Source organism: Trachurus japonicus, chromosome 15 (genome assembly GCF_045865225.1).
Source record: "Trachurus japonicus isolate A0001 chromosome 15, Traja_1.0".
Classification (NCBI taxonomy): Eukaryota; Metazoa; Chordata; class Actinopteri; order Carangiformes; family Carangidae; genus Trachurus; species Trachurus japonicus.
The window spans coordinates 29649346-29675127 of record NC_140921.1 but is presented as its reverse complement, the minus strand read 5'-3'; the positions used below and the strand labels follow the sequence as shown (position 1 = coordinate 29675127).

General features: G+C 43.6%; 1 protein-coding gene and 1 long non-coding RNA gene across 4 annotated transcripts in view; both read left to right on the top strand.

Moving 5' to 3' along the window:
• Positions 1-23061, top strand: part of LOC146973913 (uncharacterized) — a 60121-nt gene extending 37060 nt beyond the window's left edge. For all 3 annotated transcript variants that reach the window (XR_015037795.1, XR_015037796.1, XR_015037797.1), the window contains exons 2-3: positions 6830-6887; positions 22899-23061. This is a non-coding gene — a long non-coding RNA (uncharacterized LOC146973913). The remainder of the gene's footprint in view (positions 1-6829; positions 6888-22898) is intronic.
• A 250-nt stretch (positions 23062-23311) lies between these two features.
• ndst2a (N-deacetylase/N-sulfotransferase (heparan glucosaminyl) 2a) overlaps positions 23312-25782 on the top strand; it is a 30705-nt gene continuing 28234 nt past the window's right edge. The window contains exon 1 of the mRNA XM_085800938.1: positions 23312-24545. Coding sequence (XP_085657064.1) covers positions 23454-24545 — 1092 coding nt within the window. The 5' untranslated portion in view covers positions 23312-23453. The remainder of the gene's footprint in view (positions 24546-25782) is intronic.

Sequence of the window (25782 nt, the reverse complement as noted above, 5' to 3'; positions counted from 1 at the left end):
TCAGAATCTTAGAGAATAAGAATCTCGATTCTTACATGAATCGATTTTTTTCCCCACCCCTACTTTAACATGTCGTGTTGCTTTTCATTAATACTGGATCTGCTGGACCAGTGGGTGTTAAGGGGATAGGGCTGCAGGATTCTAGAAAAAACGTGAATTATGATTTTTTTGCTTAATTTTTTTCACCAAATTGAGATGTTTATTATTTATTTGGGTGGCAAATGTGTTTTTTGTGATGGGGGCCTGACACAGACCAACAACTGACTGACGGCAGGGTCCTATAGCAGATTCATGAATGGAGTGGTAGAATTTAGAAGGTGTGCAGGAACGGGGCGGAGTTTAGCTCAGTTGGTAGAGCACCTGCCCCATGTGTTGAGGCTATAGTCCTCGCTGCAGGCGGCCCCGGTTCGAGTCCCGCGTCGGACGGCCCTATCCTGCATGTCATTCCCCCCATCTCTGCCTCCCATTTCCTGTCACACTCTCAACTGTCCTATCGAATAAAGGCATGAAAAGCCAAAAAATATATTTAAAAAAAAAAAAAGAAGGTGTGCAGGGATGCAAACAGCACGCCGAAAAGCGCTACTCGCTTTTTTCGTGGCCAATTAGGTGACTTGTGTGAATCGTTCAGATCCGAAGAGTTTTTGTTTTGGAAGGGGGGGGCTCGGGTCAGTAAAATGTTTTTCTAACAGGCTGACAGTGATAATCACGTGAAACGGAGGCGAACTCATTCATGGTTGCCTCTGATTATACTGATAATAGATAAAAGCTTCACTTTTCATTCAAACAAACTAATACGACTGCCACAGTTGTTAGATTTCATCAATGAGACCAACATTTATCTCCTCAAAAGAATCTAACCAGCCGGCGGTAAACCTCTCCCAGGGTGACCCCTCAGGAGACCGGGCTGCTGTCTCCGTGACGACCTGCTGGTCCCGGTCGCTGCTCCCACAGTTGGAGCTTCGCTTCTCCCAAAACGTTGAAGCAAACTTCCAAACAGGCGTCATTTGGATAAACTGAACACAGATTGTGAATCAAAACTGTTACTTTCTCAAAACTTAAAGGGATATGCCAACTTTTTTTTTTCGTGTCTTGCCTCACTCCCGAGTCCATGACCAGCAGATAGACACCATCCTTTCCACTGTGCGTGCAGTAACCATGGAGATAGAGCCGTATCGCCCATAATTAGCTTAGCTCAAACACTGGAAGTGCATAGGTAGCGTTAGCCTGCCTCCTACCTGAGCTGAAATCAGCAGTCAGAAGCTGATTTCATTTTAGCTCTAAACTCTGTAAATATATCACTTTATCGACATTTCAAACATTTTTAGGTGAGAAAGTAGCCGTTTAGATCAGCACTGCCTGGCACTCTAAATACCAGCTGTTTACAATTTTGTTCGGACAAAAGCAACGAAAGTTGCTGAAGAGTTTCTCTGATGACTTGAGGTGGAGGCAGGCTAACACTGCCGCGTTTGAGCTAAGCTAATTACGGACAATACGGGCTCTCCCTTGTTACTGCATGCCATGCACAGTGAAAGGATGGTGTCTATCTGCTTGTCATGGACTCTAGTGTTGTGTAGTTCGTGAGTGATTCGTTCGAAGGAACGAATTATTTAAGTGAACGTACTGACTAGAATCACTTCCTGACCTGATTGGTTCCTTTCTCAGTTCAGTAGTTGAGCTCAGCAGCAGCGTGCAGGCCGACAGTGGAACTGCTGTGTGGTCTGTGAATCACTGAATGGCGGAGACTCTCATTGCGAGGGAACGGTGCGTGTTCAGTGATGCGTTCACTGACAGTCGGGGCTGAGAGCTCCAGTTCACTCTCTGTGCGCGTGGTTCACTGTACTGGGGACTGAGCTCCAGTTCACTCCGTGTCGTTCGCGAACGTACTGACAGGGTGATTCACGTCCGCGCTGCCACTCACTCACTCATTACCTGCGAACCTACTGCACACACAGAGAACTGCTGCTGGGGAAGCTGTTAGTCACTCACTGGCAGAGGTGGGTAGTAACGCGCTACATTTACTCCGTTACATTTACTTGAGTAACTTTTTGGAAAAATTGTACTTCTAAGAGTAGTTTCAATGCAGCCTACTTGTTACTTTTACTTGAGTATATTTCTTCAGAAGAAGCAGTGCTTTTACTCCGTTACATTGAGCTTCATTCCGGTCGCTACTCGCTACTTTTTCTTATTGATCCAGTGTGCGATCTGTTTGTTTATGTTTTAATGGGGATACGTCCGAGCCTCTGTCACGTGACTGCGTTTCACCAATCAGATGTAGCCACTCGCGACTTTTGCCTCAGTTTAACCAATCAGACAGAGCCAGGCAGTCACATGACCGCACACAAAATCTCCGCGGTAAACAGGACGGCCACTCCGCCTCAAATTTAAGAAACTGCGGCTAGTAAATGATTAGGATGACATCAGCCCTGGTATGTCGTGGATAATGTCCGTGAAGGCAAAGATATTCAATATAAACCGTCTGTGGTGAAGTTTCGGGGGGTGTGGTCATGTGACTTTGGTTTCACTAGAAACCAATCATAGGACCCCCCCCCCCACCACACACACACACACACAGTCACAGATAGACACACAGACACCACACCCACACAAAGAGCTTATGGACAGTTCATAGACCTTTCATAGATAGGCCTATGTAAGTTATTGTGGCTGAATTTGTCTTCATTTATGTTACTTTGTAAAAAAAAAAATGTCATTTAGGCTATTGTCTTAGTTGTTAAATGTTGTTCTTTGGCAGTATCTGGATTTTTTCATTGCTATTATATTTTTGTGTATTTGATTAGGCCTAACGTTACATTTACGCGCTGATAATTAAACGAGCAAATCAGAGGTTACTCAGCAGTTACTCAGTACTTGAGTAGCTTTTTCACCAAGTACTTTCTACTCTTACTCAAGTAAATGTTTGAATGGCTACTTTTTACTTTTACTTGAGTAACATTATTCTAAAGTAACTATACTCTTACTTGAGTACAATTTTTGGCTACTCTACCCACCTCTGCTCACTGGTGATTGGCGAACCTGCACCAGAGAACTGCTGCTGCAGACGTGATTCAGGTTCACGTACTGTGCTGAATGTGGCGCTGTGTCACTGCCTGGTGTACTGCATGCACAGAGCTGTGTAGCGTCATGTTAAGTGAATGTACTGTGCACAGAGGACTCGTGTTCACTGTGTAGTAATATAAAAATAAATATAAAAAAATATAAAAAATATAAAATATAAATAAAAAAAAGGAAAGGGGACGTTGAGTGTCCAGTTCAGATATTCGCGGGAGATTTTTTTTTTTTCACTGTCCCTTACAGAGAGGGGTGGGGGGGCGACTGTAACGTCTGAGGGGGGAGGGGGGAGTGATTCGGTGAACAAATTTTTTGAACGACTCATTTTAAGGAACTGATTCTAGTGATTCAGTACAGTCAAAAGAACTGTCGATCCCATCACTAATGGACTCGGGAGTGAGGCAAGACACGAAAAAAAAATGTTAGCGTATCTCTTTAATGAAGTGATGTATAAACAGCGCTACACAGGAATCAAAACAGCTTTTAGCTGTTTTACCGCTGTCGCTGTCAGTTGGAGCGGGTCACGTTCAGTAGGCTACAGTACCGGTATGCCTGTTGTAAAATGGAGCATGTGCAGAAGTGTCTGGAACAGGTCTTGTTCCGGGTACCGATCTGGCACTGACAGGGACACTTTAGAAACTCAGAGAGGAAAAAAGGAGCATTAGTTTGTGCTCGAGCTCAAGAAATAAAATGCAGAAGAATTGTTGCCATTTAGAAATGAGATCGCATGAATCGAGATCGCAATTTTTTAACGATTTATCATGCAGCCCTTAATTATATTATAAATGGTTGTTGATAGCTCATTGCTTTACACTACCAGCTCACTGTCTTTCCCACAGTCACCTCCGATGCGCATGCAAAGCATTTCCTACAAACTATCAAATAACAGAACACCCACCCACCCACACACACACACACACACACACACACACACACACATGAGCAGCAGCAGCAGCAGCAGCTCAGCAGCCTGGCGCCCCGGCTGCACTGGCTGACTACTTTGAAGTCATTTGCCTTTGCATGCGTGCACGGTGAACCATGTTGAGCAGGTTGATGGTGTTGTGTGTCTGTGTGTGACTTCGGCCTCTCAGGTGTTACAGAGTGTGAACTTTGTGTCTTCCTCAGGAACTGTAAAGAACCTCCACAGGAAGCCGGTGTGTGCGTGCCGTGTTTGCAGTCTAAACCACGGTGTGGTTCAGGAGCGTCAGTTTGACCGGCACAGCTGGTGACGCTGAGAGCCCATTGACTTGTTTTGTGATAACAGAGCGAGAGGACTTTATTTAGCGATGCATCGATCAGACAGAGAAGTCATCATGAGGACAGAGAGGAAAAAAGCTGCTGGACACGGGTCTGTCAGGGATCTGCCCCCTCTGCAGGGCAGCTGCTTCCAGGCACAGACATTTACATTATATAGGAAACTTTATCTGTGCAACACAGTTTAGTTTAGTAGTATCAGTGTTTCCTCTACATTCATTTAGGAGTGGCGGCCCGCCATTCCTAAATCCTAGCCGCCACTCCTTCAAATTTCTTTCTTTTTTTTTTTTTATTGTCGCAAATACACCACCGCCACATGTCTCCACCTTCACAGCAGAGTCCTGCCCTGCACCTCGCGAGTAGCTACTAAGGTAAACTACAGATAGATCTTGCTCAATATCTACTCTTTGCATCTCATCTGCACCTCGATGACAGACCACGGCGTGTTTTTCCGCAGAATCATTTAACTCAGGTGACAGAAAAACAATAGTCTCAGGACAGATCAGTGGTCGCTGTTGCCGGTGTGTTTTTACAATTAGCGGGTTTGATTCTCGTGTCGGACGCGGCGCTCGAGTGCTAGTGGAAAAGCAACAACAAACCGTGCCGTGCCACTCCGCCACTTCTTAAAAAAAATCCTAGAGGAAACACTATAGGCCTATGTTTCGATTTTGTATAGGGCTGCCCCCAAATAGTCCACCAAGCACTGGTCAACCACAAAATCATTAGCCGACCAAAATTTCATTGGTCGATTGGTTGTAGGAAAAAAAACAAAAAACATTTGGAGCCGTGTCTTGTCAAGATTAAGTCTAAATCAGTATGACTGAACTGTATGAAAGGCTATAGGGCTTTTAATTTGAAGGGCCAGATACAGGAAGTCGTGACACTCACTCGCTGTCTGTTTTTTTTGGTTGTTATTTTTTTACAAGGCATGGCAGGTCTCTCTCTTTTTTTTTCAAAAGCGACTTTTACCGATCATGTTTTTACCATTATTCGACTAATCGCCATAAATGACGACTACTGGTCGACCAAGGAAATCTTTGGTCGGGGGCAGCCCTAATTTTGTAAAAGAAAAAGATGAAATTAGAAAACATTATTATACAGTACTACAAGGAAAAGTAGCCTACATCTGCACAAGTCAAAGGAAAACGTTAAAGAATTAAAAAAAAAAAAAACATGATTCCTCTGATCCAATTTTTCAATTCCTAAAACTCAAAATAATCATCAAACTGAAAACAAAAGGAGAAAGAAGAAGTATAAAACTTATTTAGTCCTACCCATTTCACTCATATTAACCACACGCTTCCCTAATTATCATGTTCACTTGTCTTATAATATGTTTTAACACATTTCATGCTAAGACGTGTAGTTACTGTCACTCAGGACAGAAATATAAAAGACCTTTAAACCTTTTTACACACATCATCTTGACATCTTGAAATGTGCATGTGGTTTAAATGTGTGTGTAGCAGACCAGTGTGTCACTGGGAGATGCTGAGTATGAGGCTGCTGTTAGAAACAGAAACATGGATTAAAACCAGTGGGTCAGCTGCTTCCCTTATGTTTACTGGTATTGAAAGAGTCTGATTAATCACCAAGGTGTGTGTGTGTGTGTGTGTGTGTGTGTGTGTGTGTGTGTGTGTGTGTGTGTGTGTGTGTGTGTGTGTGTGTGTGTGTGTGTGTGTGTGTGTGTGTGTGTGTGTGTGTGTGTGTGTGTGTGTGTGTGTGTGTGTGTGTGTGTGTGTGTGTGTGTGTGTGTGTGTGTGTGTGTGTGTGTGTGTTCTGTATAGTGCATGTGATGACTCTGCTTCTTGCAATTTTGTGTGTGTGAGGTCCAAATAGAAAAACTAAGTCCCCCACACACAGTCCTGTTGTCCTAAATATTCACTGGAGCAGCAAATGTGGATCACTCCGCCGTTGAAAATAGTCCCTGGCAAAAAAGCACTCTTCCCTCTTGTTAGAAAAACATTTATGAAGAATTACAGCATCCAGCTGTTTAAGCAAATGACTGAGCCTTTGTAGAGTCTGTATCTGTGAGCTGTTTGCATCTGTAGTTCAGAGGCAGTGGGGCTGAGGCGGATTGACTCACACATGAAAGGGAATAACATATGGGCTGCTTCACTGTTGATTCTGGTGTTTTTCATCATATTTGCTCACAATAACAAAGTGCAGAACATCACCGGTCGTCTCTACTTCGATATCCACCCAGAAAAACACAGTAAATGAAGATTAAAGGACAGAACAAGAGGCCCAGAAACAAACAGCACAAACAATTTACTTTTAATCATCACAGCAGCTCCCCTGCTGACTAATCACAACTGACCAATGAGAGGAAACCTGTGCTGTCCACATATGATATGCTGAGAAAAGAATATATTTCAGACCCTTCCCAGTTCCAAATCGTGTAAACATGGTGGATGACAAAAGTCAGAGCCGCTTCCTCAAAAAGCTTCTTCCTCACTGTGTTTGCACAATCCTGACACGTTGTCTGTCCTCCTGTCTTTTCCAGATGTTTCTAGCGATGTCGAGCTGAAGCTGCTGTGACATTGGAGGGAAAACCAGCCCAAGTGAGTCATCGCTTTTCTCTGTGACTGCAGATGAAGAAACATGTTGTTAGCCCTCTGAAACGAGTTAAACCATGGTGGAGTGTTTGGCAGTCAGTTTAATTAATGTTTGATTTGATTTTTTAGTGCCGTGGTAACATGGTGGCCATATTATGAACTGGATGGGTCCCCAGACGGTTCAGGCTGCCGCTGCTTATCACACATACACACCTTTTCCATTCTCACACTCTTCATTGTGTCATGTCATGTCATGTTCATTCACACACTTCAGTGGATGTGACTTCAAAATGTAGAGAAGTGCAGCACTTGATGCAAAACAGTATGGAGCTAGAATAGTGTCAAAATTAATGAATGCACAAAGAAATTAATAAATGTACAAAAAATGATTCACAAATGTATTTGGAGATTTATACTTTTTTTTTTACTTATATATGGAATGAAACATATTTTTGTGTGGATTGAAAATGTTTTTGTGTTTTGAGTCATGTGTATGTGTATATATATATATATATATATATGTGTGTGTGTGTGTGTGTGTATATATATATATATATATATATATATATATATATATGTGTGTAAAAAATATGAAAATATGTTTCATTCCATATATAAGAAAAAAAAAATCCACATATAAAAAATAAGCTTTGGAAACATATTTGTGATGCAGACACAAATATTTCTTGTTTTAAATATGCGCAATAGAAATTCACAAATATACACATGTTAAAGTATTTGCAATCTTCATCAATCCAAGAAATTTGGAAGTTGTTACATTCCCCACATTTGTTGATGCGTGTTTTGAGACTCCCTGACGTGACTCTATTCACGAATGCATTTTTTCTGCAGAGAGATCAGATGTCTCACTCGTTCACAGCCAATCACAATGGGACAAAAATTGCTAATTGAAATAACACAGGGCTGGAAATAAACTCCCCTCACAGAGCCTTCACAGTTCACGTAACTCTGCTCTGATGACGATGCTCCACAAGTCGCTCAGCGAGTCATGAGTCAGTCTGAGATTATGATCAGCATTATCTCATTAGATGCTATTTAATTCTAACCTTGTTACAAACCCAGATTTCAATGGAGCCGTCACTTCAGAAAGACCTTTGGGAGAAAGACCGTACTGTATCAGAGGAAGGTTAAAGGCCACTCTGTCTGCAAATGAAGAAATAATTCACTTATTATGCTCCTCAATAGTGGGTCCTTCCCACTAACTCACTCACTGACACTTGGATACAGTCAGGTGTGACCATACTGCTGTCTGCCTCTAACATCACTTATCTGTAGGAAGAGATAAATAGAAGTTTTAGTTTTTTTTTATTTGCACATTATAAAACCTGCATAAACAATGAAAATAGTAAAATTAAACATTGTACAGGAGAGGTAGAATCCAAAAAAGGCTTATAAAAATACCTCCCCTATGTAAAAAACAACAACAGTGGTGGTCTTCAGAGTAAGAAGACAAGACAGAAATTCACAACATAAAAATTAATTATTATAAAATTAATTAAATTACAAATTGACTGATCCAGAAATTGATTTCAGTGATGTAGGTAGATTGTTCCATAAGGATGGTCCTCTGTATTTTAAAGTGTGTTGAAGTCTGACAAAAGGGAAGGTGGAAGTCCTTTGAGTGTCTTGTCTGATATAAATGAATGTCTGAGGAAAACTTCAAAAAATTCTGGAAACTAAATGGCAGATCATGAGATAAATATACATATACTTATACATAAACACATATGTTTGGTAGATGTTCACATTGAAAACAGATAACAAATTAAATTTCCTAAAAAGAAGAACAGAAGATTCGTTTTTTTTAGCAAAACTAACCATTCTCAAAAAATTCTTTTGAATTAACAGAATCTTGTTAAGATAGGTAGGACATGTGGAGACATATGGATAAATTAAGCTGTAATAAGTTAAAATACAGAATTGATTTAACTAACTAAAGCTATATAATGACTTGATGCCTTTTAATAACTATCCTGACTTTCTGATAAGAACCAGAAGTCACATGAACATCATAAATGATGGACTATTCATCAGGGTGAGAAACTTCAGTTTGACTCTGTAGTGTAATATCAAGCAGATAAACAGTCCTCAAATGTCAAACATGAATCATTTAGCACAGTAGAGTCATTAAAGGTTAAATACTGTATTTATAGGTTCTGTCAATTTGATGGGCGTGACACTGGGCTCAGCCATCATGTTGCTGCACTATAAACATGTGCTGACATGTTTGTTACATTGTGACCCGAGCAGGAACAGCTCATTAGTTGTAGTGGGAGGGAGATGCTGCTGTTTCAGAGTCCTCCGTGGCTTCTCTGAGTTACAGCGGGGCTCCGTGCAGCACTGCATGTCCATATGACGGTTGCGAATGGGCCTCACTTTTCTTCGTCCAAAAAGACACACCAAAAAACGTCCAAATACCTCCATAGTGCTCGTCTGTAATGTCCCTCTTGTATTGAAGCCCCGACATGAGAAATTGTTCTGAAAAAAATTAAATAAGTCTATATTTTAAGCTTGTTTGGAGCGGAAGCTCCCAGTGTTGCTCTGCCAGAATCTCGCGTGATTTGCGGAGCCGTGAACTGGGTGTCAATGCAAATCACGCGAGATTTGGACGGACCAGGAAGAGCAGTGCTGGGAGCTTCCGCTACAAACAAGCTTAAAATATAGACTTATTTAATTTTTTTCTGAACAATTTCTCATGTCGGGGCTTCAATACAAGAGGGACATTACAGACGAGCACTATGGAGGTATTTGGATGTTTTTTGGTGTGTCTTTTTGGATGAAGAAAAGTGAGCTCCGTTCGCAACCGTCATATGGACATGCAGTGCTGCACGGAGCCCCGCTGTAACTCAGAGAAGCCACGGAGGACTCTGAAACTTCTCCCAGCCCTTAGTCCACATGAGGGTAGATAATGAGTGAAATTTGAATTTTGGGTGAACTATCCCTTTAAGTTATATCATGTGAGGTTTCTTCTTCAATGAGCAGCCGAATGAATTATAGTTTCTTGTTGAGCGGTGTGTTTTTCTTCTTAGATTCTCATCATCTCAGGTTCTGTGCAGTTTGTCAGGGATATGTGTCTCTATGATTTACCTCCTGTATTTTTTCTCCTTTACTTTTACTTTTAATTATTGATCATTAAAAATGTATTAATAATGCAGTGGTAGGATGAGAGTCAGCATCTCTGAGTCTGAGGTCATGTTTCTCAGCTGGAAGATGTTGGTGGGTGTTGGTGGGTTGTTTCCCCTCATGAAGGAGGTGAAGTATCTTGGGGTCTTGAGTAAGATGGACATGAGCTTTACAGACCTGTTGGTGCAGCATCAGCAGAAATGTGGACATATTTATAGGGATATCGGCCAAGATATTGACTACATAGCTTAGATCAGGTATCAGATAATGGAGCTGATCCATGACCATGATGATGCATTGTGAAGCTCATCATGTGTGTGTCAACGTAAGTAAATGGTTTTGAGGTGAACACAATTATTAACGTACCTCATGTTCCCTCTGAAGGACAGACAGTCCATACTGGCCTCTTCACCAGACCCTCAACCAGCTCCACAATCCTTCTTCCTTCCTTTTCCCTTTCCTGTCTGAGCTAGAGACCGCTAGCATCACACACAGTGCTACAGTAGCCATGACTGATGCTCCATCAACGCCCTATGAACTCGTGCAGGGTTGTGATCGGTCGTGGACGATGATGGTTCAGGCCATACTTGTAATTTTGCCCGTCTCCTAGTCTTGCTCGAGAGATTGGACGGACTCCAATTCTGAGAACGGCGGGGAAAAACAACGGCACAGTGGTGCCACAGCAACGGTGCTCTTGCATAAATATACTCTTTGAATATCTTCACAGTCATATCGACATATCCGTGGTTTCCTGTTGTTGTTTCCTTTCTCTTCCTGCAACAGGAAGGCGGGACTTCCGCCAAGTGGTTTGTTCCGGCCAATGAGAGGCTACGCAGCAGTGAACTTCCTTCAGCTCAGACTACCCGTCTCCCGACCAAGACATGGGAAGAATTAATGCCACGGTGATCGTTTAATCTGACATGGTGACCACTGTGAAAGACCAAATCGTGTAGTCTGAACCCGGCCTTACAAAGTTAGGAAAGTAATGTTCACTGTTATTACAGGGTTCCCACGGGGTCATAAAAAGTCTTAAAAGCATTGAATTTATGAATGAAAGACTTGAAAAAGTCTTGAATTTTGATATCTGGGTCTTAAAAGTTGTGCTGTAAGGGGTAAGGGGAGAGATTGAGAAAGGCAGATAAGATTTTATTTTTGACCAAAATGTTCCTGTTGTTGACTCATGGATAGTGGAATAGATATCGTACTGTGGAGCTACTGTGGTACTATCATAGTGAGATTTTGATATCATGATGCCTTACGATACTGCAATAAAAATCATGGGCTTGCTACTGAGGTATTGTAATATTGTGAGAATTTGATATCGTTACATCCCTAGTAGAGGACAAAGAGCAGAAAAATAGTGGGATGATACAGTTAATGTACAGTAAACGCTCTGAAATTCAAGGATTTTATTTGTCTTTGCTGGTAGGGCAGTGAAATTGGGTTGGTATGGCTGAGGTGTATTGTTTTTTGTCATTGTGGCCATCAAGGCATTTATGGCGCAGCTACAGAGTCCAAGACAAAGTTCCCTGAACGGGACAATAAAGTTTATCTTATCGTAAATAGGCAGAGAAATAGGTTTTAATTTTTGATATAAATGGTCTTAAAAAGGTCTTAAAAAGATTTGAATATAACTTGAAGAAACCTGTAGGAACCCAATTCAACAGTGGTATCGGATCGGTATCGAGTATCGGCCAATACGCTAAGCCCAGGTATCGGTATCGGCATTGGGACTGAAAAAGCTGAATCGGTTCGTCCCTAATTGTATCAGACAGTCATGGTGAGGACGAGGAGGGAGCTGAGACAAAAGGCAGAGGTTTCCATTCAGCAGCCGATCACCTGTGGTCATGAGCTCTAAGGAGAGTGACTGAAAGAGTGAGATTGTGTGTACAGGCGGCGGAAATGAGTTTCCTCCTCAGGGTGTCTGGACTCGGCCTCAGAGATAGGGCGAGGAGCTCCGACACCCAGAGGGAGCTCAGAGTCGAGTCACCGCTCCTTCATGTTGAGGTGGTTCAGGCGTCAGATCAGGAGCCTCCGAGGGACCGATGTCCAACTGGGAGGAGACCCTGGGGTAGACCCAGAACTCACTGAAGGGATTACAAATCCTATCTGGGCCGGGAAATACTCTGAATCCCTCAGGGGGAGGGATGAAGAGAGGGATGTGTGGGATCACAATAAGCTGTGTTTTGTTGTTTTGATTGCAGGACTCCCTGGAGTTAGAAGTTACAGACTGTCTTTTTTTTTACAAGCCTGAAAAAAGTCTGAATGCTCCACTGTGGTGGACTGTCTGTGGTACATGTTCATGTACCAGCCTGAACACGGTGTCCACAAAGACAAAAGGCCTCGTCCACATGGAGAAGAACTTCACCCAAAACCATCTTTTTCTTGTTCGTTTTGAAAAAGTTTCCCGTAAACACGGCATCGTTTCAGGAAATATCTGCCTTCACACGGATCCACTGAAAACAACTCAAAAGGCTGTAGTACATATACCAGGCCTGTGTGTGGCGCTGTAACACTGCCACATGAACACCAAAATCAGAAAAGAAGACAAAATGCTCCCCACTCTATTCGATGTCCAAATATTATAAGTGGATTAAATGTTGACTGGGAGTCGTGTCGGTGCAAATATGACGACCAATGATGATGATTTAAAGAGACAACAAGGAGTTTGCTTTTGGTTATAAAAAAGTCTCATATTAATGTGGATGAATCTACGTTACCACTTGTTAATGGCTCCATTTCCAATACATATATCGTTTTGTCTTTATAGTTATTTTGTTATTATTTAGTGGTCGGCTCGTCCAGCATTTCCTACTTTCGGTTTCCCTGACGCTGACCGGTGCGTCATGGGAATAACGCCACCGAATCGCCGTTTATGGTCGGAAATACGACGGTATCTGATCGTCTTCCAACCTCCGACTTTCATTCTTGATCAATGAAAACATTCTTGGTTTTCGCTTTTGTCCGTTTTGCGCCGGTCCAAGGATTTCACCGTGTGTGCGGAGGCTCATGGGAAATGTAGTGTCGAACCACTTCACTTTCCAAAACTCCTTGTTGTCCCTTTAACGGGCGAGATTCAGCCGCAGTGTCCGAGGGACCCCCCCCGCACGGACCCAAAAAATCTACCGATCAACAATCAATCAATAATCATAATAATAATAATAATAATCCCGTTTATTGAGTACCGCTGCTGAGAGCGTGAGCATATTATGGGATGTTTAAGGTTTGTAGCGAGCCATCGGAAGAAAAAAAATATTGCGGGTGATGTTCAGAACACACACGTGCGGGTCGCCGGTCTGTGTGTCTCCTGCTGTTTCACACGGAGCTCTGCTGTAGAAAGACGTCTCCTCTGCTCCGAGATGTAGAGAAAAGAAACACACCTTTCTCTTCACACATTAACCAATCACAGTGGTCATTTAAAAAAAAAATCGGCAAATTTACTGGTCGCACATGCACAAGTAGATGAAAAATTTACTCACATTGTATCAAATTTTAGTCGCAAAATGCGACCATTTAGTCACAGTCTGGAGCCCTGGTATACTGTACGTCTGGTGGTGTGGCTCAGGTTATAGGTGACGTTTCAGATTTCCCCGCTCTGGACCCGTTTCCAGAAAATACCGATTTCACCCCCCAAAACGCAGTGAAAAAACATATGCGAATTCATTCAAGCCGTATCCGCGTGGACGGGCTCTAAGTCAACAAAGGTGTGGTTGGACTAGTTGTCCTCCATTCGTCCCGTGGTGCGACCTGTTTGACCCCTGCAACGGGATGAAAGTCGGACCAGATTACCCTGGTAATTTATGGAACACTTACTGCTCCCTATAGGCTCTGCCCATTCTGTTCAGCACCACATTATTACTAATGGCCGAGCCGCCATGAAGCTGTGTGGGTATTCACGTCCTCCACTCTGCTGGTTCTGAGCTGGTTCCCTGCTGCTGGCTGTTCTCTGTGCATCCCAGAGGAGCGTTCAGCTCTACTCAGCAATCCATTAAACGGCAGATGCTCATTATGACCATACTCTCCCCACACTGCTCCTCCAGCCTCCCGCACTACATTTATTATCTATTCCTCCCCCTCATGTAGCTCACCTTAAAACCCATCCGTCTGTCTCCGTCTGCCATTTCATTATGCAGCACTCGTCGGCCTCAGACAGGGAGTGGCTATGCGCCGAGTAAAATTTACCACTCGGTGGGCTTGTTAGTGTCAGGAGGCTGCATGTCAGGACCATCAAACACACCGGCTGGCTCTGCTGTCACAGCTCAGCAGTAATTGATACCTATTAAGTTAGACCTGCATTGTTCAAGTGTTCACTTTTTTGGGAACGTTGGCTGTGTTGACTCACTTTGAGGCTGTAGAAGGTCACATGGAATGTTTGTGTCCACTGCACTTTACCTTTTTTTCTCTTTAAAGCCCCAGTATGTAACTTATTTGGCTTTTTATGAGCAAAAATCAAATATGTCTTTCATAAATATGTATTTCACTGAAGTCGAATCACAGCTGCATACAAATGAAAGCTTTCTGGTTCCTTAGAATGAGTTGTTACAAGTCGTTACAAATACATGCCTGTTAAAACTGTCACCACTGTGTAGTGTGAGGAAGAGGAGGCACTGGTGTTGCATTCAGGTGCAGTCAGGCAGACGGCCGTCGGCAAACCAACCGGATGTCATTTTACTCGACGAGAGAAAGACGGTAAAACGTGGGTCAGGTAAACAATACCACATCACCATGACAACATGTTGTCAGGCCTGTATTGTTTTGCCTCGTGCTGGCGGACCACTTGTTTACATAGACGCTTGTTTATCCTGTTACATGCAGCGTCTGTTGTCTGTCTGACGTCTGCCCCATTTCACCTGAATGCAACATCAAGAATACGTTCTGATATGCAACCGCACCGCTAGATGGGGGGAATTCCTACAGATTATACCTTTAAACAACTTGTCCAATGATGTAATTCTCCATTGTTTCAGACAACAAAAACAGGGTCTTAGGGCCACACTGAGGGGGGGGGGGTCTAAAGATTCTTCATATTTTGGGCTCATTTTAGTTCTTTGTAATATTCCTACATGACTGTATTCTTAATGTTTAATTTTTTTTCTTCAGTGCTGCCCTAATACTAAAGTAAAACACAAAGGAGTGAAAAGCAGCCACTCTGATCTGGTGGAAGTGAACGTGGTGTTGAAACGACACCGTGAACACACGGTGACCTGAGCATGGTAGCTGTGTGTGTGTGTGTGTGTGTGTGTTTGTGTGCACTGAAGCAACAAGAAGAGTGAAGGTAATGCACACATGTAAGGGAAAGTGTGTGTGTATGTGTGTTAGTACAGCCTAGTTGATGAATCATTGATGCAGCTTGATGATAGCGGTGCATTATTAATATCTGGTCCGTCCTCTGGGTGTGCTGTGGTGAGTGGGGGCAGGTAGGGGTTAAGTATCAGACTTGACAAGCCAACATGAGCCATGTTTCCTTCCACCTGTCAACTGAATTACCTGAAGATGGCTAAAAATATTAATGCGAATAAAGCTGCTGGAAGTATGTTTCCATCTATGAGCTTTAAAGGTCCAGTGTGTAATAGGTTTATTTATTTATTTAGGTTTATTGGCGAAATCTGAATACTACCCATGAATATATTTGTATAAGTGTATCATCGCTACAAAATAAAATTAGTTTGGTTTTCGTAGCCTTATTGTTATTCTTTTATTTAAGTTCAGGAAGTAGTGGAACTGTGCATAAAGCCTATGATATGATAGATTTTATTTCTCTGGATGCACTGTAGTCTCTGTTTCGGCATTTTCCTCCCACTGCAATATGTTTTAAACCAACACTAAGGAACTTTTCAACCTTCATAAAATATTTTCATAACTTTTGTGATGATACATCGACTTACAACAAGTTGAATGACACCTCTGTCATGGCCTGAGGGGGTCTGGATCTCTTTCTCTGGCACTAAGCAGCTTTGAGGAGCATGGTAGGAACCCTGCTCTCACTTAAGTTTCACTTTCACTTTTGCGAGTCACAACAAGGAGGGAACAGGCAAAACGGCACTTTAGCAATGGATTATGTTTGTGTTTTCACTTTGAAATGATCCACTGGAAACAGAAACTTAGTTTTGATGTCTTCTGTTAATTTTAATGCAGGATATTTACAGGGCTTCACGCTAGTGTTCATGGGAAACGGAGTCTTTCTTCAGGCAAAACACTACCGCTTTGGTCCACAGGCACCGCCAAACTCAACCAAAACTGAAAGTTCTTTAGTACTGCTTTAATAGGCTAAGTTTCAAAAACAGGATCTAGGTCCCTCTTGTGAATTACAGGAAAATATCTTCAAAATATGATTAGATGTGGGCTATATAGATTAAATGAGTTCATCCATATATACAAAAACAACAGAACTTATGATGTTTTTGTATTTTGTGTCACATTGTTTTATTGTAGTGGCACTAGGCTTGGGCGGTATTACGGTAATACCCTATACTGCAGGTGTTTAAAAATAGCAACGGTATCAATTTCAATACCGTCATGAAAAAATGCAATGCACTTATATAGGAGATAAGGATTAAATATTAAATAAAAGTAATTTAATGTCTAAAATTGATTATATGACCAGTAGCACTTATGTGTGGTTGAATTTTCAGTTAGTTTAATATGTTTTAGCATACTTTTACCTGCCCGCCCCCCCGGACCCCCTCCCCCTCTCCCATCGGACACGCTCCGCATAGTCACTCTCACTCACACACACATCACACAGCCAGATCGCTCTGCACACAGTTTATGAACTTGATTAGTTTCAACAAGTCGGTCGGGTTTTACCGTTATGCCCGTTTATCACCAATAAACACAGTAGATGAGGGTGAGTGACTGAGCTGCGGCAGGTGGGGTGGGGGGTCCGCGGCGTGGAGCAGTGAGGGACTGTGACTGCAGCGGGGACTATCATGTCTCTGCTCCCTGACACTGTGAGACAGACCGCCGGTGAGCGCTGTGGGACTTTACAGTCTATGTGTGGGACGGGTCCCGCTAATCGTTGAAAACAGCAGTGATACGTCTCCAAACCAGAAACGTCTGGAACAACATCGGAAAAAGTCGCTCTTGACAAGAAAAAAAAAAAGAAAAAAGGGACCGGACCTGCCGTGTCTTGTAAAAAAAAAAAAGAAACTGACAGCGAGTGCGTGTCATGACTTCCTGTATCTGGTCCTTCAAAATAAAAGCCCTATAGCCTTTCATATACAGTTCGGTCATATTGATTTTGACTTAATTTTGACAAGACAGGGCTCCAAATGTTTTGGTTTTTTTTCCTGCGACCAATCGACCAATGAGATTTTGGTCTGCTAATGTTTAGCCCTAGTATTCAGTTTCTGAATGGTGAAGACACAAGCCAATGTTTGGTAATGCCACTTACGTCATCATTTTTAATTAGTCACGGTAATACCGTATACCGTGGTAAAATGTGGAGGAAGTTTGACGGTATCAAAATTTGGATACCGCCCAAGCCTAAGTGGCACACTCATTGACAAGAACATTTCAAACTGGCACTCCATGTCACAAAGGTTGCTGACCCCTGCTTTAGAGAGTGTCGCCATCTTGCGCCGCCATGTTTGTATGGCAGCCCGAACGGAAAATCCAGCCAGTCAGAGAGCGCGTTTCGTGTTCGTAAATAAACCAATGAAGGAGGAGGAAACAGCAGACATATAGTAAAATTGATCGCTCCATGCTCCTGAAATACTCCCAGTCGCCCAAGTCGGGGTAAACCAGTTTTTTTTTTTGGCCTCGGAGGCCACCGTCATTTTTCTGACGGAAGGGGTGAGTGTGAGCGAGCAAGTGAGCGCTGTAATCTGGAATCTGAATGCTAGATGTTCTCCCCCAATTTTACACACTGGACCTTTAAATCAAATTAAAATCCGTACATAAAGACGTCACATGCCGTTTTGCAATCAAATTGAATACATTTCTTGCATTTCAAGGTGTTTTCATTCATTTTTGGACTGAATTGCAAAACTAAATGCGCACAAGCCAAGTGTGATGAATCGCTGGAGTTGTTGCCTTGGAAACGACTGAGCGATATGAACGCCAGCCAAGTTAAGCTAGCTTTTTAGCAAACATGGATCATATCTACCAACAAATGGTAAATGTTGCACAAGTTATAATAGTGCTTATGTGCCAACTAACTGCGCCGACCTAGCGTTAAATGCTAACGACAGTGGAGGTGACCAGTTGTTAGGGAACAACAGCGCTCCAAACTATTCTGGGAGATCGTGCCTGAAAGAAACCTCACAGATGATATAACTTAAAGGGATAGTTCACCCAGAATTCAAATTTTACTCATGTGGACAAAGGGCTGGGAGAAGTTTCAGAGTCCTCCGTGGCTTCTCTGAGTCTGTAACTCGACCGCTCCGTGCAGCACTGCATGTCCATATGACGGTTGCGAACGGAGCTCACTTTTCTTCGTCCAAAAAGACACACCAAAAAACATCCAAATACCTCCATAGTGCTCGTCTGTAATGTCCCTCTTGTATTGAAGCCCCGACATGAGAAATTGTTGTTACATATGGGAAACAATAGCTGTGTGTTTGAGTAAATGAACGTTTGTGTTTCATTCTATAAACTACTGAAAACAATTTCTCCCAAAAATTACAACTGGTCAAAATAACAAAAAAAGATAGGTAGTGTTTTCAGATCTCAAATCAAGATCACTAATGTTTTAATTTAGGAAGAGTTCAGAATAACATCGATGGAAATTTAATCCTGCAGCAGCAGTGACTGTTTACTGATTTACTGATTATTTACTGATGCATATGTTATAGTTCTAAGATTTTCTATTAAAATAAAGCCAATAATTTTTGTGTTCTCTTTTTATTTGGAAAAGTACCGAAAAGTATCGAAAAGTATTGAAAAACATGTTGGTACCGATACCGGTACCAAAATGTTGGTATCGTGACAGCACTATCTCAATCAGATTTTTGAATGTACAGGGGGAGAGACAAGTATCTGTAATGTGGCTAGTGACATGAAATCTTCACCAGATGTTAACAACCCAAGTAATCAACACAAATCTGTCCATAAATTAAAATATGTGTGTGATAAAGTGAAATGACAAAGGGAATGAGTATTGAACAGATGAAGAAAAGGAGGAGGTGCAAAAAGGAATGAAAGGACAAGAAGGCAGCAGGAATCTGTCAGTGTTTAGAAGAGAATAGAATAGATGAGCTGCTTTAGTCCTAATTGATGCCTATAAAAAGGTTTGTCATCATCACCAAGGTGTCACACAAGAAGCATCTCATGATGGGTCAAAACAAAGAGCTCTTTAAAATGTTGGATACTCGTTCTAGAGACTGCTTTGGCTGTGTTGTTTCCGTGTTAAAAGTCATTCGGCCGAAAACTGAAAATGTTTTTTTTTGCCATTTTTGGACAAATATTTTCGGTGACCAAATTTCATCCCTATAATATAGTAAACAAGCCGATTTCTGTACTTTTCAGTTACCAGGCAAAACAACTTCCTGAAAGACATACTGACGCCGTTGGTTACAGACGTGTTTTTAAACCCCTGAATTCACCGTTGGGGCCGGAAGTGAAAAGAAAGAACATAATTTCACCTCAAACCGGCCGTGACCAGTGCTGCTGCAAGATTTCTGACAAGAGTCAAAAGAGCCAAGGAGGACTCACAGAGAGCTTTAGACAGACCTGGAATCAGCAGGTAAACAATGAGTAATGCACTCAACCACCACGGCCTCTATGCACGCTCACCATTGACGCATTTAATAAGTATTTTCCCCCGCTGTGTTTATGGACGCCAGTGTCAGTCAGTCCTGAATACTGCAGGGAAGGCTGGGCTCTTACACAAAGGGAATGTAACCCCTGTGGCTTTTCCCTTGTAACACACTACTTTTAGCTCCATTAATCTGATGACTAATTAGCTCTCCCTGTCCGGCATTGTGCCGATATCAGGGGGAAAACAGCTTCCTGAGGCCACATCTCATGTCATTGCCCTCATCGTTTGAACTTGAGGCAGTTTGGAAAACTTCCTGTTTGTTTGTTTGTTTGTTTGTTAGTCTCAAAGATGCTTCAGCGTCCGAGCCTGTCCAGTCTTCAGCCCCATGTCCAGCCTTCAGCCCCAACAGCATCTCCTCCTCTAAAGCAGGAAAACAATGTTGTGGCCGTGTCCTCAGCAGCCATTCACATCTCCTAGATACATACATTTTTTGTGTGTATCTTGCCTCACTCCCGAGTCCATGACCAGCAGATAGACACCATCCTTTCCACTGTGTGTGCAGTAACAAGGGAGATACGGGCAGAGCTGGCGCACCGCTAATTATCTTAGCTCAAACACTGGAAGTGTATAGGTAGTGTTAGCCTGCCTCCACCTAAAGTCATCAGAGAAACTCTTCAGCAACTCTAAACAGAAACCGGCGGGCCGATCTTCGTCTCAGAGCTGACAAAACTCTCCGGTAAGGCATCTTGAGCGGTCAAATGCCGCTAACGGGACGAGATCGGTCAAAACGGAGGGTTCAAGCAAAGACGCTTTATTTTGGTTCAAGCTAGCTACATCCAGGGTAGGTTAGCTTCTTACGTTAGCACGTCATGGTTTTCTGTATGTAAAGGGCAACTGGTGTTTTATTTTGTGAAAGTAACCGGAAGTACGTTGGTCACAACGGCTAGCTTGAGTAGCGCAGAATTCATCCGAACAAAATTGTAAACAGCTGGTATTTAGACAAATTAACAACACACTGCTAATCTGTTTGAAATGTGGATAAAGTGATATATTTACAGAGTTTAGAGCTAAAATGAAATCAGCTTCTAACTGTTGATTTCAGCTCAGGTAGGAGGCAGGCTAACACTACCTATGCACTTCCAGCATTTGAGCTAAGCTAATTAGCGGTGCGCCAACTCTGCCCGTATCTCCCTTGTTACTGCACACACAGTGGAAAGGATGGTGTCTATCTGCTGGTCATGGACTCGGGAGTGAGGCAAGACACGAAAAAAATGTTGGCGTATCCCTTTAAGTTGTTAATTCACATTTACTCAGGAGGAGCAGGACTTTTTCTTATTGTGGACTCATTTTGTTGAGCGGGAGCTTCAGGCTGGCTGAACACTGACAGTGCATCAGGGGCCAGCTCCCATTAATCTGTGTGTGTGTGTGTGTGTGTGTGTATTCTTTAAATTGTAGTCGTCTCTCAGCCCTTTGCAAACCTCATCTATTCAGTCCAGTGTCTGCTCATATACATGCACACACACAAATAGTCTGAGCCTCCTCCACAGTGTGTGTGTGTGTGTGTGTGTGTGTCAGAGCCCATTTAATTAGCAGTGAGAGCCTGTAGGTGACATGTGTGTGCACGTGGTTACTATACAGCAGCAAATTCTTTCAGTCTCATTCAGACCAAAGTAACAGAGGTGGCTGAAGGACCACACACACACACACCAACACACACACTTCGACTGAGTATGTCCTCAAGGCCACGGTGAAGCAGCTGTGCTTGTGTGGAACTTCACTGAATTGATAAATTGCATTGAGTTATGAGTGGGCAGCTTCTTTATTCAGCCTGTGAATGATGAATCAGTGAGAACACGCTTGAGTAGGTCCATTAGCAAATCAACACCTGATTCATTTCAAGCCTCCGTATCGATCCCCCCTGCGGATCGTGGCAAGTACTAATTCTAGATCACAGTCTTTGTGTTGCTGCATTTGCTTTTCCATTAGACTTTTAGAGCGTGTGTATCAGAGGCGAGGACTTCCTCTCTAATGAGGTGAAATACCTCGAGTATCAGAGCATAGAAATAGGACGCACAGGAAACACTGGACCTTCCTTTACGAAAGGAAAAAACAGAGAAAATGCCTTCCCACAATTACTTGCAGCAGCCAACGTTTTAAAGGACTTACCATGATCGTTAAACCTCTGTTTTGTGTTTGTGGCACAATCCAGAACTGAAAAATCCTTATCTGAACGACCTTTTCTTACAGATATGCTCTTTAAATCCAGTCAGGAGTTGAACAAGCAAAGTGACTGTAGAGTTATCATCATCATCATCATAATAAAATACCACACATACATACATACACAAGTGTATACATACTGTATATGTTGTTTCATGAAATCCCCTCCCACTGTGTAATGCACTGAAAGTAGATTGAAGTATTTTAATGAATAAATAAAGTTAATTAGAATATAAAGTAGTGCAAATTAGTACGAAGTGCAGTTTCTTATGAACTTCCTTCACATCTTTACATGACCTCATGATGTTTTCCATGGAGTTTTAGGAGAAGAGGTTAGAGATCGAGATCAACTGATCAATGTTATTTTCAGGGGCGATACCAATTATTGGTATTGAAGGAAACCGATAACCAATATTTAGAACCAATATTCATGTGTGGTAAAAATGAAACTTTGGTGTCAAAATAAAGAAGCACACACTTGACATCATACAGTAAACTGTTTGTTTCTTTTTTGTACACTGTAAAAATTTGTGATAAAAAAGACCTTCAATTTTTGTAGAACAACAAACTCCAACACAAATCTTGGTTCAGTGGGCGGAAGAGAGACGCTGCATCAGAGCCAGAGGAGCGCCTTTTAAAATACATTTATTTTATCCATTGTCAATGAAAAACAGTTGACGCCGATTATTGTAAAAATGCCAAATAACGGCTGAATTCTAAAGTCTAAATCAGGGATCAACCGATAATTGGTTGATCCCTGATTTAGACTTTTAGACTTTTCATTTCATGTTGAAAGTTTTTGTGTTTCCCAAATTGTGTGAACATGTTTCCGTGCTAATGTGTGATCCACTAGTCCGTTTTTGATGGATTCTTGGGTCAAACAGACAAAATAAACGCTGAACTGAAAACTTTCTGTCCTTTTCCTCCCCCCTCCTCCCCCTCTCGTCCTCTAGGTGTCATTTAGTGGGATGTCCAGGCTCGGTGGCCTGAGGGGGTCCAGCCCCGAAGCACAGACCACCAGCGCAGACCCCCCCACTGCTGAGAGACCGCACGTGCTGCCGGCTTCACCACAGTGGGACAAGTCCACGCATAGAAGCCCCCACACAGCCGCTTGAGAGAGAGAGAGACCTGAGCAGGCTCTGGACCACAGATCCAGGTCCAGGACAGAGATCACCTGCTGCTGTTCCACCAACACCCACTCCTCCCTGTTGGATCTCCTGAGTTTTTAACATTCCATCCATCATATAACCATCTGCCCCCTCTTCCCCTCCCCTCCTTCCCTCCCTCCCTCCCTCCCTTCCTCTGAGTGTTTCTGTGCTGCCGAGCTCCAGCTGTAGATCAGGTAATGGATGATGCTGGCCATGGTGACCTAGTGTAAATGGCTATTCTTCAGCACAGCATAGCGTCGGTGTCTACTGCTCGATCCTCCTCCTCCCCTCGCCCTCACCCCCGCTCCGCCCCTCCGCTCTCTCCGCCCGGCCCCGCCTCCCCCACCCCACCCCGACACCATGGTCGGTGCAGGTCTGGGCGTGTGGAAGCTAATGCGAGGATTCCGCCAGCTGGAGCTCCACCGCCTCATCCTGGCACTGATCATCTTCTGCCTGCTGTCCATGGCCTTCCTCGCCTACTACGTCTCCAACAGCCCCAAAATCAAGGAGGCCCCGCCTTTGCCCTTCAGTGACTGCGGAGGGGGAGGGGGGATGTCGCCGGGGGCCAGCCCCGGGGCGGCGGGAGGCGGAGGAGGAGGAGGAGGAGGGCCGGGCGTCCAAAGGGCGCCGCTCTTCCTCCCCCCGCGCCAGGGCCGCCTGCGGCAGGTGAAGGCGGTGGACAGCTCCCGGACAGAGCCCGTGGTGCTGGTGTTCGTGGAGAGCATCTACTCTCAGCTGGGCCAGGAGATCGTGGCCATACTGGAGTCCAGCCGCTTCCACTACCAGACGGAGATCGCCCCCGGCAAAGGCGACATGCCGACGCTGACGGAGCACAACCGGGGGCGCTACACGCTCATCATCTACGAGAACGTGCTGAAATACGTCAACCTGGACGCGTGGAACCGCGACCTGCTGGACAAGTACTGCGCCGAGTACGGAGTGGGCGTCATCGGCTTCTTCAAGGCCAACGAGAACTCGCTCCTCAGCGCTCAGCTCAAAGGGTTCCCCCTCTTCCTCCACTCGCACCTGGGGCTCAGGGACTACCGCATCAACCCCAGCGCCCCCCTGCTCTACATCACCAAGCCCAACCAGGTGGAGCAGGGCCCGTTACCGGGGGACGACTGGACCATTTTCCAGTCCAACCACTCGACTTACGAACCGGTGCTTTTGGCCAGTACCAAGTCCTCCGAGGCGCTGGCTCATTTTGGGCCCAGTCCGCTGCGGGCGCTCCACGCCACGGTGGTCCAGGACTTGGGGCTCCACGATGGCATTCAAAGAGTTCTCTTCGGGAACAACCTGAACTTTTGGCTTCACAAGCTGGTGTTCGTCGACGCCATCGCCTACCTGACGGGGAAGAGGCTGTGTTTGTCGTTGGACCGCCACATCCTGGTGGACGTGGACGACATCTTTGTTGGCAAGGAGGGGACCAGGATGAAGGTGTCAGACGTGGAGGTGGGTGAACCTCGTCCTCAAGAATCACACACAAGATCACAAGTGATATTTACAGTGTCATGCAAAAGTTCGGGCACCCCTGGTCGAAACTTCTGTTGATGTGAAAAAACGCTCCAGTATCACTGCTTTGATTCATATCTATCTACAGTACTATATTCAACTTTATTCACTTTAAAGGGATAGTTCAACATTTTGGCAAATTGGCCCATTGCCATAATCCCTGTAGTTCTAGGAGTAGGTTCGTTACCTTTATTTGTCGGTGCAAGCTATTTTTAGAACGGTGGAGCAGAACCGCGAGCTGCTCAGAGCTACGCTACGGAGGCTAATGGAATTTCTTGGTTTCCCTCATCAAACTCATCAAATACACAATCCAACAACTCCACAACGCGTGGTTGGTGAATGTACAGGTCACAACTTGTCCACCAAAGTGTTTTGGAGCTGTTGGATGAGGGAAACCAAGAAATCCCATTAGCCTCCGTAGCGTAGCTCTGAGCAGCTCACGGCTCTGCTCCACCGTTCTAAAAAATAGCTTGTACTGACAATTAAAGGTAACGAACCTACACCTAAGACTATAGTGATTATGGCAATGGGCCAATTTGCTAAAATGTTGAACTATACCTTTAACTACATTATTTAACTTTATTACACCAGCACTTGATTTGGCTAACCAGATTTGGAGACTCATGTATTGACATCTTCAGTTGTTTTCCTTTTGAAGAGTGTTTCAACAGAATGGCTGTAAGACACAGCTTTTATAGCTGTGATGCCAGTGAAAGTGAGACAAGCAGCACTGCAACACACCCACACACACACACACACACACACACACACACACAGCACCCGATGGTTTTCATTTTTGGCACACCTTAACATGTTAGAGCAGACATGCTGCCTGTGTGATCTAGTGATCTGTTATCTTGGCTGTTTTTTCATGTGTGACACACATCTCCCAGTAAAAATAGCCAGAGAAGCGTCTGGACCTGTTGATGTCATTTTCACATCCACCAGCAACATCACATAACACCAACACCTTCCACTGCAGCTGTTTATTTCAGGGCTCAGTCTGCATGTGGGTGCATGTTTATGTTATTCCACCTCTAAGAGCTGCTGGGCCTTGTCTTTGACTTGGTTTTATGTGGCTAATGCAAATCTGAGCTCGTGTTAAATTTTATTCCCAGCATGCTCCATGCCCTCTCCCTCTTGAGAGGGATTGAGGATGTGTAATTCAAACTGTCTC